The sequence below is a fragment of the Oncorhynchus masou genome, chromosome 9, assembly GCF_036934945.1.
Source record: "Oncorhynchus masou masou isolate Uvic2021 chromosome 9, UVic_Omas_1.1, whole genome shotgun sequence".
In the NCBI taxonomy this organism is placed as follows: domain Eukaryota; kingdom Metazoa; phylum Chordata; class Actinopteri; order Salmoniformes; family Salmonidae; genus Oncorhynchus; species Oncorhynchus masou.
In genome coordinates this window covers 85,505,222-85,520,226 of record NC_088220.1, presented here as the reverse complement: position 1 = coordinate 85,520,226, position 15,005 = coordinate 85,505,222, and the positions used below count along the sequence as shown (strand labels likewise).

General features: G+C 47.4%; 1 protein-coding gene across 1 annotated transcript in view; it reads left to right on the top strand.

The window, feature by feature from the left end:
• The window catches only part of LOC135546711 (small G protein signaling modulator 2-like), a 137,654-nt gene that overhangs the window by 107,311 nt on the left and 15,338 nt on the right, over window positions 1-15,005 (top strand). The window contains 3 exon segments of the mRNA XM_064975345.1: window positions 9,014-9,182; window positions 9,635-9,699; window positions 10,376-10,521. Coding sequence (XP_064831417.1) covers window positions 9,014-9,182; window positions 9,635-9,699; window positions 10,376-10,521 — 380 coding nt within the window.

The window sequence follows — 15,005 nt, the reverse complement described above, 5'->3', positions numbered from 1 at the left end:
TTTCTCGCTGTTGTACTTCCTCTTGCTCCATCACTTTCTCTCTCTGTCCATCGTTACTCTCTCCCTTCTCTGTCCATCCATCTCTCTCCCTCTCTATTCTCCTTCTCTCTCCATTCTCCCTCTCTGTCCATCCATCTCTCTCCCTCTCTATTCTCCTTCTCTCTCCATTCTCCCTCTCTGTCCATCGTTACTCTCTCCCTTCTCTGTCCATCCATCTCTCTCCCTCTCTATTCTCCTTCTCTCTCCATTCTCCCTCTCTGTCCATCGTTACTCTCTCCCTTCTCTGTCCATCCATCTCTCTCCCTCTCTATTCTCCTTCTCTCTCCATTCTCCCTCTCTGTCCATCGTTACTCTCTCCCTTCTCTGTCCATCGTTACTCTCTCTCTCCCTCTCTATTCTCCTTCTCTCTCCATTCTCCCTCTCTGTCCATCGTTACTCTCTCCCTTCTCTGTCCATCCATCTCTCTCCCTCTCTATTCTCCTTCTCTCTCCATTCTCCCTCTCTGTCCATCCATCTCTCTCCCTCTCTATTCTCCTTCTCTCTCCATTCTCCCTCTCTGTCCATCGTTACTCTCTCCCTCTCTATTCTCCTTCTCTCTCCATTCTCCCTCTCTGTCCATCGTTACTCTCTCCCTTCTCTGTCCATCCATCTCTCTCCCTCTCTATTCTCCTTCTCTCTCCATTCTCCCTCTCTCTCCATCGTTTCTCTCTCTGTCCATCCATCTCTCTCCCTCTCTTTCTCTCTATTCTCCTTCTCTCTCCATTCTCCATTCTCCCTCTCTCTCCATCGTTACTCTCTCCCTTCTCTGTCCATCCATCCATCCCTCTCCCTCTCTCTATTCTCCTTCTCTCTCTGTAGTGGCTTCCTTTCGCCTTTACCATAGCCACTGCCCAAGCCTGAAGCGGGGTTGTTTGGTACGCATACAGTCCACACTCAAGGTTTCCCAAACGGCCAAACATTCGATGACATCCAGGGATATGGTGCAACAAAAATGTTTATTCTTCTTATATCTAACAAATAAATTATTCTCCAATCAACTTAAAGCAGAGAATACTTGATATGGAAAATACATATTATGACCTGTCTGTATGTATGTATGGATGTATGGATGTATGGTCAAAAAACTATACCGCTCCCGCATCTAGCAAGGACTCCCCCTCCCGAAGGCCCAACTTCCTGCCTTTATCCTAACACACTTACCACAATACAATGAATAGGCAAGAGGGGGGGACAAAAGCTGAGTTACACAAACAACAAATGAATATATCTCAAATCAGGTAAATATAAATCATAATGGTACGTACCTAATATTTCATCATTTACATTAATATTTAATATATTTACACAAATATACATGGAGCTCCATATGTTCAGTCTTTTACGCAAATATGTCCAAATCGGCTCTAACATACCGGCCCCTAATTGTTGACTGCCTGAATGCACAACAATTACTTAATATTCAGACATAGAGCCAATACACAAAACATTCTATACCAGAGCACTATTACAGTTGATAGCTATATACAAGTATACAAGGTGCCATATAGAAAAAGTCCATAGATCTCAGTCTGAGTTGAAGTGTAAAGGTGTTCAACTTCCAAAAATGTCAAGAGTTTGACGTCCAAAAATGTATGACATCAAAGAATGTAAGAGTACGACATCAAGAATCAGAGGTGCACGTGATTCTAAGATGGAGCACTGTGTGTGTGTGTGTGTTTCACTCAGTCGCCTCAAGGAGCAGACAGAGTTTATTGATAGGTCTCTGTAAGATATTGGTCTTAGTCTTAACCATGACGCTCCGGACAAGACCTTTGGCCCCTGGCAAGGCCTCCACCACACGCCCCATTAGCCAGGAGTTCCTTGGGGCGGTGTCATCGACGATGACCACGAGGTCACCAGGACTGAAGTTTCTCTTAGTTTTGTTCCACTTGTTCCGCTCCTGCATAAGTGGAAGATACTCCCTGATCCATCTCTTCCAGAAGAGGTCAGTGATATATTGTACTTGCTTCCATCTCCTTCGTGTGTATAGGTCGCTTCTCTGGAATAGTCCTGGTGGCAGGACTGGCTTAGCTTTCAGATGAAGCAGATGGTTCAGAGTCAGGGGTTCTAAATCATTAGGGTCATTTGTTACAGTAGTGATTGGTCTGTCGTTCATAATCGCCTCAACTTCACACAAGGCGGTCTGCAAAGCCTCATCATCCAGTACTTGCTCTTTAAGGACTGAATAGAGGATCTTTTTCACCAGTCGGATCAACCTCTCCCATACCCCCCATGGTGGGCTCCAGAGGGAGGGTTGAATGACCATGTCACTCCTTCCTTCAGTAATTCATTTTGAATCTTGCTGTGATCCAGCTCTTTCATAGCTTCTTCTAGCTCTCTGTGTGTTCCAACAAAGTTGGTGCCATTGTCTGTTCTGATACTTGTTACTGGGCCCCTTCGACAGATAAACCTGCGCAGGGCATTGATGCAGGAATCAGTATCCAGATAACTAGCAACTTCTAGATGGACAGCTCGACTCACAAGGCAAGTAAAGATCACACCATACCGCTTCACATGAACGCGGCCTCGCTTCACCTCTATGGGGCCGAAGTAATCTATGCCCACATGGGTGAAAGGCGGCAAATCAGGTGACACCCGATCTTGTGGAAGGTCGGCCATCTTCTGTTCTCCAGCTCTAGCTTGCATCCGCCTGCAAAAGACACAGCTCTTAAGGATCTTCCTTGCTAAAGAGTTGGCACAGGGTATCCAATATCGCTGGCGAAGTCTAGAAAGCATGTGACCTCTCCCAGAGTGGCCAACCTGCTCATGGATATGGAGTAAGATCAGTCTAGAGATGTAGGAGTCTTTTGGAAGGATCATAGGATTCTTTAGTTCCGTAGGCATAGCAGCTTTGCTTAACCTTCCTCCTACTCTCAGAATGCCATTGTCAACAATTGGATCAAGCTTACAGATTGAGCCACTTCTCTTGGCACATTGTTTTCCTTTCACAACTAGTGCAATTTCTTGTTTAAAGTGCTGTCGTTGTTCAAATCGGATGCTGACCTTTTCTGCTTCATCTAGGTCATCCACAGACAGACTTTCTTTTCCAAACGTCAGTTTGAACTTGTCAATTTGTTCCTTCAGTGAGTTTGTCAGACTCTGATCTGGATCAGTTTGAGAGAGAATTTTCCTTTTCTGGCTTAACTGTAGAAGACGTTTCTTCAGTTTCAGCATCCAGGCAACTGCTTTCTTCAAGCTGTTCCATGTTGAATAGTACTCAATCAGTTTGCTGGTTGGACTCTTTTCTTCCACACTTGTACTGTTTACGATTACGTCTTCCCTCACCTCTGGATCATCCGGAGGGATGGAGTTAAGCTCCTCTGGGACTTTCGGCCATTGAGTTTCTGGTTTCTCCAGGAATTCTGGTCCATTGCGCCATCTCTTTGAGTTCAGGAACATTTCAACATGTAATCCTCTTGAGGCATCATCGGCTGGGTTGTGTTTGGAGTTCAAATACCTCCACTGTTTTGCTTTCGATAGGTCACGGATCATAGCAACCCTATTAGCCACAAAGGTATGGAATCTCTTGGTATCATTGCGGATGTATTTTAGCACAGACTGGCTGTCAGTCCAAAAAGTTGACTCCTCAAGTTCAATCTGGAGCTCCAACCTTAACATCCTGTCCACTCGCACTGCCAATGTTGCTGCAGCAAGTTCCAGTCTGGGGATTGTCATCTGCTTGAGTGGAGTCACCCTTGATTTCCCCAGTATGAATGCAATGTGAACCTTTTCCGTACCGTTTGTGAACCTGAGGTAGCTTGCCGTGCCATAACCTTGTTCACTTGCATCACCGAAGTGATGCAGCTGTGCCGTCATGACTTGACCAAAGTTCTCAGGCTTCATACACCTGTCTATCTGGAATCTGGAGAGCTGGTCCAGCTCTGAGAGCCATCTCTGCCATGAAATAGAGTGTTCTTCAGGGATGACTTCGTCCCATCCACACTTTAGCTTGCAGAGCACTTGAAGAATTTGCTTTGCCTTTAATACAAATGGGGCGAGGAAACCTAATGGATCATAAATAGAGCTGACAGTTGAGAGAATACCTCTTCTTGTAAGGGGTCTGTTCTTGACAGTGACCCGGAAGGTAAATGCATCTCTTTCAATGTTCCATCGGATTCCAAGTGCTCTTTCAACAGGCAGCTTTTCTCTGTCCAGGTCCAATTCCTTTATCTGCTTGGCTTTGTGTTCATCAGGGATAGAAGCCAGCACAGTGCGGCTGTTGCTGACCCACTTGGTCAATTTGAACCCACCTTGAGAGCACACAACCCTGAGGTTTTTTGTGAGGGCTATGGCTTGTTCTTCTGTGGCCACTGACTTGAGGCAGTCATCAACATAGAAGTTGGACTTGACTGTTTGAATCACCTCTTCATTGTACCTCTCACAGTTGTCTTCTGCAGTCTTTCGCAGTGCAAAGTTTGCACAACTTGGAGAGGATATAGCACCGAAAAGATGAACCTTCATTCTGTACTCCTCCAATCTTTTGTTAGTATCACCGTCCGGCCACCATAGGAATCGCAGGAAGTCTAAGTAATCTTCATGAACACGTACTTGATGGAACATTCCTTCGATGTCTGCCATCATGGCAATGTGCTCTTGCCGAAATCTTAGCAAGACTCCTATAAGCGTGTTTGCCAGGTCAGGGCCTTGAAGGAGTTCACTGTTAAGAGATGTACCTTTATAGGATGATGAACAGTCAAACACTACTCGTATCGTTCCTTTGCGCTTATGGTGAACGCCGTGGTGTGGTATGTACCATACCTTGCCTTTCTCTCTGAGGAGCTGTTCTTGTGGTACCTTCTCGGCGTAACCTTTTGTTATCATCTCTTCCATGAAGCCTTTGTACTCTGCAGCGTAACCTTTGTCCTTCTTGAACTTCCTGATAATATTTAGAGCTCGCTGCTTTGCCATGTCACGATTGTTTGGCAGGACTACATCTTTTTTGCGAAAGGGCAACGGTAAGTAGTAGTGATGGTCTTTGAGGGTTATGGAGCTTGATACGATCTCCATAAATCTACGATCCTCAGCTGACATCTCACTTTTCTCTTCATACCCTCTCTCAGGGAAGTCATGGTTGTACTGATTTACAAGAAGAACCCCAGGTCGGCCATTGAGATACGATTGGCCGTCACCGTAGGATGCCCAGATTCTTCTGCCATGGTACAATTGTTAAGAGGACCGTTCATCACCCATCCAAAGAGGGTTTTCACTGCATACGGTCTGTTGCCTTGACTATTTATGATTTTCCAGGGTTCCATTGCCTTTGGAGCATTTACGCCAATCAGGAGTTCGACGTCGGCGTCAATTTCCTTCAACTGAACCTCTTTCAGGTATGGCCACCTTTTGAGATCTTTCTGAGTGGGAATATTTTCTCTTGTCACTGGGATCTTATTTTGGGTGTAGACCTTTGGTAATGCAAGAAATGTGTCACCTTCCACATTGCCAATCTCTAATCCAGATATCTCAAAGCTCTTGGTAGGACTCTCCTGCCCCATTGTGCGTAGCAGAATTTCAGTCTCACTGCCTTTAGCTTGCAACTGCCTCATGAGTCTCTCTGTACAAAATGTTGCTGAGCTACCAGAATCGAGAAATGCATAGGTTAACGTAGACCTGCTTCCATTTGCCATCTTTACTTGAACTGGCACAATCGCAAGTGCACAATCTGTACCGGCCCCGGTATCTTCACCAGCTTCCAGTGAAACAAGAGCACTGCTGACAGTCTCCTCCCGCCTTACTGCTACACCCCTCGTATCGGCCTTCAGAGATCTAAATCTCTCTCTTCCTTCAATGTGCAGGATCGTGGGGTGCTTTCTTTGACATTTCTGACAGGTCATCCTTCTTTTACATTCTTTGCTTAAGTGTCCTCTCATCAAACAGCCAAAACAAAGGCCTTTTGATCTCAGAAACTCAACCTTGGCTTCGTGTGGCTGTGCCTTCACCTTTGGCAGTCGACCAGGAAATGCTCACCAGCGCAAAATACACATGAGATACTGGGAGAATAAGAAGGGTAGGTGCCTGGTTTCTTGACTTTGAATGTTTGTTCTTTTAGAGGTTTTTCAGGGTCACAATCTGCCACTACAGCTACTGCAGTGGCAAAGCTGCTTCCCCTACTCTTGGACTTGAACTGCTGCTTAAAGTCAGCTTCTGTTTTGGTTTTAAAAAACATTTTGTTGATCAGGGGATCTTGGATATCTCCGTACAAAGGATCCTGCAGTATTTTGGCCTGTTTTTCCATGAACGTCACAAGGTCACTGAACTGGGCCCTCAGGTGGCTTCTCTCTAAAATATCACATGCCGTAGACCTCCATTTTTCCCTTAGTTTGTAGGGAAGTTTTGACATGATCAACTTTATGTTGGAGGGAAGATTAAGCTCTTCCATGTTCTGTAGGTCTTGCATAGCGTTACAGCATCCTCTAAGATAGAGTGCATAGCGACCCAGTCCCTTTCCATCATCCGGTTTGATGTTTATCCAGTTCCAAGCTTTTTCCATGTAAGCAGTGGTGACTTTGATTTCATTGCCAAAGTGTTCCTTTAACAACCTCTTAGCCTCTGCATAGCCTCTTCTGGCTTCCATATGCAGACAACTACGGACCAGATCCTTGGGCTGACCAGAGGTGTACTGTTCCAGGTAATAGAGCCTATCCTGGTGACTGCTTGTCTTATCTTCTATACCATGCTCAAATGCACGCATAAATGGCCTAAAGTTTAGAGGATCACCGTCAAACATAGGTATCTCCCTAACAGGGAGTGTGGCCTGTTTGTGCTGTAGTACAAGGAGGTCAGCAATTTCATTCTGCCTTTGCATGACAGTAGAGAGGTTATCATGGCTGATACCCGCAGTGTTGATTCCGTGTTGATTGCTAGACCTTGATGTTGGCTGCTGAAGGGTGTGGTTTATGGCTGTTTTCTGAATAGGTTTTGATGGCTTTGTGGTCGGTTGTAAAACTCTTTGTAGCGGGGTCTTTGGAACTGCACCTAATGCAGCAAACTCAACAGGTGATGGTTCAGGTTCCTTATAGACCTCGGGTTCCTGGTTCTCAAAATAAGAGTTCATTCCATCTTCTTGGCTTAGAAAATGGGCTGCCACAACATGGGATTGAGAAGTTGAGTCACTCTCCAGGACCTTCAGTTTGGCATTATATGCTGCTATGTCCGTTTCCAGTGCCATTTTTTCCATCCTAACATTCAGTTGAGCTTTCTGTTGTTCCAGTTGAGCTTTCTCCAGTTCCAATGCATGCTTGTCCTGTAATGATGCTTGGCGAGCTAGTAGAGCTGCTCGTTCTGCTTCAGCTTTTAGGCGTGCAGAGGACACTGAGGAAGCAGTCTTAGAATACTTTGTTTTACTTGATGTTTTTGACACATTGGAAATGCTGTCATGTGGTTCAATGAGCGTTTGTGGCTCAATTTCAGCTTTTTTCCATATTTCCACCTCTTTCAGGAAATGTTCATAAGTTCTCATTCTTGGTTGATAATAGTTAATGCTCTCCTGTTCGTGTTCCTCCTCTGTGACCAGCTCTAGCACAGAATCATGAGCATTCTTAAAGTCATTGAGAACAGCATGAAATGCTTCAAGACTCTCATCCACAGTTTCAATGTTTCCTCCATCAACAAGAAGGGCTTTTATTTCATTCATTTTACGTGTACACACTCCAAGTTTGCCTCTCCGGGCTGCATAGAGTGAATTTAGATGCTCCTCTGCCCTCTCCAGTGGAGTCTTATTTGGGATTTCATCCTCCATCATTCACTTTTAGTTCACTCAATTTACAATGACATAGTTGTTGGTTTTTGATTGTTAAACGTAATGCCCCTTTAGACCTCCTTTAATGCTTTAAAACAGTCCTCCATTTCAGCATATTGACCCATTTTGAATTGCACATGTGCAAGTTCGGCATTTTATATGCGTTTTAAACATTTCATCCCATTATCAGTTGTCCCCTTTAATGAAGTTTAAACACACAGTTGGCTTTAGATCCTTAGATTGCATTTGTTGCATTGCATTTACACGTGAGGCCAAATATTAGACATAAGATTAACCTACATTGTGCGTAGGATCTCAGTGTTACCCAAACTTAAACTTCTTAATTGTTTTCACAACGCTGTGTTTTGAATTCCATTCCCAAGTTGATCAAACATTCCAATTAAAAGCACGTTTGCGCTTCCATAATATGCATGATCAAACGATCGCATTGAACAGGGCAGCTCATTCATTCGCAGTGGTTACTCACGGCTGGCGAATTCTAGGAGTTCAAATCCTTCCAAGCGAGCTGTCCTTGCGATCCGAATGCAATTACAAATACAACAATATCCAGCGTGTGTCGGAACCGGAGATTTCCTTCCGATAGTAATCCTTCACGGAGTTTTTGACTTGATTGTAGTGGCTTCCTTTCGCCTTTACCATAGCCACTGCCCAAGCCTGAAGCGGGGTTGTTTGGTACGCATACAGTCCACACTCAAGGTTTCCCAAACGGCCAAACATTCGATGACATCCAGGGATATGGTGCAACAAAAATGTTTATTCTTCTTATATCTAACAAATAAATTATTCTCCAATCAACTTAAAGCAGAGAATACTTGATATGGAAAATACATATTATGACCTGTCTGTATGTATGTATGTATGGATGTATGGATGTATGGTCAAAAAACTATACCGCTCCCGCATCTAGCAAGGACTCCCCCTCCCGAAGGCCCAACTTCCTGCCTTTATCCTAACACACTTACCACAATACAATGAATAGGCAAGAGGGGGGGACAAAAGCTGAGTTACACAAACAACAAATGAATATATCTCAAATCAGGTAAATATAAATCATAATGGTACGTACCTAATATTTCATCATTTACATTAATATTTAATATATTTACACAAATATACATGGAGCTCCATATGTTCAGTCTTTTACGCAAATATGTCCAAATCGGCTCTAACACTCTCCCATCTCCCCTCTCCCTATTCTCTCTCCCCCTCCTCCTCCAGACCATGGGGAGATGATGGACATCCAGGGAGCCTATACGGGAGGTAGCCCATCGTCATGGCAGCAGGCAGCAGAGTGCACCAGTCACATGTCGTCATGTCTGTGTTGCTCCACAAGGGGCAGTAATGTCTCCTTGGAATACCCAGCAGGCTGCACCTGCATCCATGACCGGTGAGAATACACACTCACACACACACACTCACACGGACACACACGGACACACACACACACACACACACTCACATGGACACACACACACGGACACACACACACACACACACACACGGACACACACACGGACACTCACACACACACACACTCACTCACACACACACGGACACGGACACACACACACACGGACACACTCTCACACACACTCACACACACATGGACACACACACACACACACGAGAACATGGACTCACACAACTAATGAACTCACACATACATGCATGCACACACACAGAGTCCGTTACTCACACAGAGTCCGTTACTCACACAGAGTCCGTTACTCACACAGAGTCCGTTACTCACACAGAGTCCTGATTCATCACATCATTATTTGATAACCTGAAACGATGCTATCATCATCTCACCGCTGTGCGTGTGTTTCCTGTCTCCAGTATCCCTCTGAAGATGCTGTGCCAGAATATGAAAAGGCAGATTGTGTCCAGGGCCTTCTACGGATGTAAGTCTTTCTGTGTTCTCTCTCTCAGAGCTGTTTGTTTCTCAGCTCCCTGTTCAGTCATAAAGGGAGAGATCTCCTGTCTTCTTTTGTCTGTCTTTCTCTCCACTCCTTCCTTCCTGTCTCACGCCCTCTGTCCTATCTCTTTGTCTCCCTCCCTCCCTACCCCGCTCCCTCCTTCCCTACCCCGCTTCCCTCCCTCCCTCCTTCCCTACCCCGCTCTCTCTCCCTCCCTCCCTACCCCGCTCTCTCTCCCTCCCTCCCTACCCCGCTCTCTCCCTCCCTCCCTACCCCGCTCCCTCCCTCCCTCCCTACCCCGCTCTCTCCTTCCCTACCCCACTCTCTCCCTCCCTCCCCTGCTCCCTCCCTACCCCGCTCTCTCCTTCCCTACCCCACTCTCTCCCTCCCTCCCCTGCTCCCTCCCTACCCCGCTCCCTCCCTCCCTCCCTACCCCCACTCCCTCCCTCCCCTCTCCCTCCCCCTTCCTCCCCCTCCCCCGCTCCCTCCCTCCCCCTCTCTCCCTCCCCCTCCCTCCCCCTCCCCCGCTCCCTCCCTCCCCCCTCTCTCCCTCCCCCTTCCTTCCTCCGCTCCCTCCCTCCCCCTCCCTCCCTCCCTCCCTACCCCGCTCCCTCCCGTCCTCTCTCCCTCCCCCTTCCTCCCCCTTCCCTCCCTCCCCCAGGGCTGTCCTACTGTCGACATCTGTCCACGGTTCGTACCCACCTGTCAGCACTGGTCAGCCACAACATTGTCCTTCCTGACAAACCTTGCGAGGCATCGGGGGGACTGAGCAGTGACGTGTGGAAAAAGTACCAGAAAGACTGCAAGGTGGGTTAGTGGCTGGCTGGGTGGGTGGCTAGATGGACGGCTGGTTGGGCGGGTGGCTGGCTAAATAGACACCTGGTTGGCTAGCAATGTGGCTGGCTGGCTAGGTGGCTGGCTATGTGGATGGCTGGGTGGGTGGATGGCTGGGTGGCTGGCTGGGTGAATGGCTGCGTGGCTGGGTGGCTTGGTGGCTGGCTGACAGGCTGGCTGACTGGGTGGATGGCTGCATGGGTGGTTGGGTGGGTGGCTTGGTGGCTGGCTGACCGACTTGCTGGGTGGATGGCTGTGTAGCTGGCTGGGTGGATGGCTGTGTAGCTGGCTGACTGGCTGGGTGGATGGCTGTGTAGTTGGCTGACTGGCTGGGTGGATGGCTGTGTAGCTGGCTGACTGGCTGGGTGGATGGCTGTGTAGTTGGCTGACTGGCTATGTGGATGGCTGGGTGGGTGGCTGACTGACTGGCTGGGTGGATGGCTGTGTAGCTGACTGACTGGCTGTGTGGATGGCTGTGTAGCTGGCTGGCTATGTGGATGACTGGGTGGGTGGCTGACTGACTGGCTGTGTGGATGGCTGTGTAGCTGACTGACTGGCTATGTGGATGGCTGTGTAGCTGGCTGGCTATGTGGATGGCTGGGTGGGTGGATGGCTGCGTGGCTGGCTGGGTGGCTGACTGACTGGCTATGTGGATGGCTGTGTAGCTGGCTGGCTATGTGGATGGCTGGGTGGGTGGATGGCTGCGTGGCTGGCTGGGTGGCTGACTGACTGGCTATGTGGATGGCTGTGTAGCTGGCTGGCTATGTGGATGGCTGGGTGGGTGGATGGCTGCGTGGCTGGCTGGGTGGCTGACTGACTGGCTATGTGGATGGCTGTGTAGCTGGCTGGCTATGTGGATGGCTGGGTGGGTGGATGGCTGCGTGGCTGGCTGGGTGGCTGGTTTGGGTGTAATGTTGCAGCTTGTCCTCTAAAAGGGGTCAACATAAACATCTCTATGCTCAGTAATCACATTCAATTCAAGAAGAAATTCATGTCCACATGGTGTTGTTGGTTAGAAAAGTAAACCAAATAAGAAGTAAACCAAATAAACTTCAAATAAGTATGTTTTGGGGGTAGCTATGAGAGATACGTGAGGGTTGGGGTTAGCTCTGAGAGATATGTGAGGGTTGGGGGTAGCTAGGAGAGATACGTGAGGGTTGGGGGTAGCTAGGAGAGATATGTGAGGGTTGGTGTCATGTCTTGTTATGTCTGTTCCTGTCCTTTCTCTTCACTCTGTCTCTCTCTGCTGGTCTTTTTAGGTTACCTTCTCTGTCTCTCATTCTTCAGCTGTTCTACATCTCCCCTAACTAGCTCATTCACTCTTTCACACCTGTTCTCTCTTCCCCCTCTGATTAGGTCTCTATTTCTCTCTCTGTTCCTGCTACTTTCAGTGTCTGATTCTTGTTTGTGTTTTTGATGCCAGAAGCAAGCTGTCGTCTCGTTTGCTTCCACCTTGTCCTATCCTGTCGGAGTCTGCCTGGCAGGTGCATCCTGCACTATACTACGTTCTTTTTGTTCCATTGTCAACGTTGGAAGAGTATTTATGCCATTCCTGTTTTTCATTAAAGAACTCTGTTTTCTGTTTAAACCGCTTTTGGGTCTTCACTCAAGTACATAACAGTTGGGGGTAGCTAGGAGAGATACGTGAGGGTTGGGGGTAGCTAGGAGAGACATGAGAGGATTGGGGGTAGCTATGAGAGACACGAGAAGGTTGGGGGTAGCTATGAGAGGGTTGGGGGTAGCTATGAGAGATACGAGGGGGTTGGGGGTAGCTATGAGAGATAGGAAAGGGTTTGGGGTAGCTGAGAGATAGGAGAGGGGTTGGGGTAGCTATGAGAGATAGGAGAGGGTTTGGGGTAGCTATGAGAGATAGGAAAGGGTTTGGGGTAGCTATGAGAGATAGGAGAGGGTTTGGGGTAGCTATGAGAGATAGGAGAGGGTTGGGGGTAGCTATGAGAGACATGAGAGGGTTGGGGGTATCTATGAGAGATATGAGAGTGTTGGGGGTAGCTATGAGAGACACGAGAGGGTTGGGGGTAGCTATGAGAGACACGAGAGGGTTGGGGGTAGCTGTGAGAGATAGGAGAGGGTTGGGGGTAGCTATGAGAGACAGGAGAGGTTTGGGGGTAGCTGTGAGAGATATCCAGGATCCAGTTGTAGATGGAGGTGTTGAGTCCCAGAGTCCTTAACTTAGTGATGAGCTTGGAGGGCACTATGGTTTTTAACGCTGAGCTGTAGTCAAGGAACCGCATTCTCACATAGGTGTTCCTTTTGTCCAGGTGGGAAATGACAGTGTGGAGTGGGATTGAGATTACGTCATCTGTGGATCTGTTGGGGCGGTATGCGAATTGGAGTGGGTCTAGGGTGGAGGTGATATGGTCCTTGACTAGTCTCTCAAAGCACTTCATGATGACAGAAGTGAGTGCTACGAGGCGGTAGTCATTTAGCTCAGTTACCTTAGCTTTCTGTGGGCACAGAAACAATGTTGGCCCTTTTGAAGCATGTGGGAAGAGCAGACTGGGATAAGAATTGGTTGAATATGTCGGCAAACACACCAGCCAGCTGGTCTGCGCATGCTCTGAGGACGCGGCTGGGGATGCCGTCTGGGCCTGCAGCCTTGCGAGGGTTAACACGTTTAAATGTTTTACTCACGTTGGCTGCAGTGAAGGAGAGCCCGCAGGTTTTGGTAGCGGGCCGTGTCAGTGGCACTGTATTGTCCTCAAAGCGAGCAAAGAAGTTTAATTTGTCTGGGAGCAAGACATCGTGGCCCTTGACGGGGCTGGTTTTTGTGTTATAGTCCGTGATTGACTGTAGACCCTGCCACATTCCTGTTGTGTCTGAGCCGTTGAATTGCGACTTTACTTTGTCTCTGTACTGACGCTTAGCTTGTTTGATTGCCTTGCGGAGGGAATAGTTACACTGTTTGTATTCGGTCATGTCACCTTGCCCTGATTAAAAGAAGTGGTTCGCGCTTTCAGTTTTGCGCGAATGCTGCCATCAATTCACAGTTTCTGGTTGGAGAATGTTTTAATAGGCGCTGTGGGTACAACATAACCGATGCACTTGTTAATAAACTCGCTCACCAAATCAGCATATTCATCAATGTTGTTGTTCGACGCTATGCGGAACATATCCCAGTCCACGTGATCGAAGAAATCTTGAAGCGTGGAATTCTATTGGTCGGACCAGCGTTGAACAGACCTGAGCACGGGTGCTTCCTGTTTTAGTTTCTGTCTATAGGCTGGGAGCAACAAAATGGAGTTGTGGTCAGCTTTTCCGGAAGGGGGGCGGGGGAGGGCCTTATATGCTTCACGGAAGTTAGAATAACAACGATCCAGGGTTTTGCCAACCCTGGTTGCGCAATCGATATGCTGGTACAATTTAGGGAGCCTTGTTTTTAGATTAGCCTTGTTATTTTCCTGTTGAAAAACAAATGATACTCCCACTAAGCCAAACCAGACAGGATGGCGTATCGCTGCAGAATTCTGTGGTAGCCATGCTGGTTAAGTGTGCCTTGAATTCTAAATAAATCACAGACAGTGTCACCAGCAAAGCACTCCCACACCATCACACCTCCTCCATGCTTCACGGTGGAAACCACACATTCGGAGATCATCCGTTCACCTACTCTGCGTCTCACAAAGACACGGCGGTTGGAATCAAAAATCAAAAATTTGACTCATTAGCCCAAAGGACAGATTTCCACCAGTCTAATGTCCATTGCTCGTGTTTCTAGGCCCAAGCAAGTCTCTTCTTATTATTTGTGTCCTTTAGTAGTGATTTCTTTGCTGCAATTCGACCATGAAGGCCTGATTCACGCAGTCTCCTCTGAACAGTTGATGTTGAGATGTGTCTGATATTTAATCTCTGTGAAGCATTTATTTGGGCTGCAATCTGAGGTGCAGTTAACTCTAATGAACTTGAGAGCCAGTTTCACCATAGCGCTTGATGGTGTTTGCGACTGCACTTGAGGAAACTTTAAAAGTTCTTGGAATTTTCCGGATTGACTGACCTTGTCTTAAATTAATGACTGACTGTCGTTTCTCTTATCTGAGCTTATCTGAGCTGTTCATGCCAGCTTTACTGATCTGAATCATTGTCTTGGTCTCTCTCTCTCTACTGTTCTGTCTCATAGCTTTTAGCCATACCCTTATCCTACTCCTCCTCTGTTCCTCTGGTGATGTAGAGGTGAATCCAGGCCCTGCAGTGCCTAGCTCCACTCCTATTCCCCAGGTGCTCTCTTTTGACTTCTGTAACCATAATAGCCTTGGTTTCATGCATGTTAACATTAGAAGCCTCCTCCCTAAGTTTGTTTTATTCACTGCTTTAGCACACTCTGCCAACCCGAATGTTCTAGCCGAGTGAATCCTGGCTTACGAAGACCACCAAAAACTCTGAAATCTCCATCCCTAACTATAACATTTTCAGACAAGATAGAACGGCCAAAGGGGGCGGTG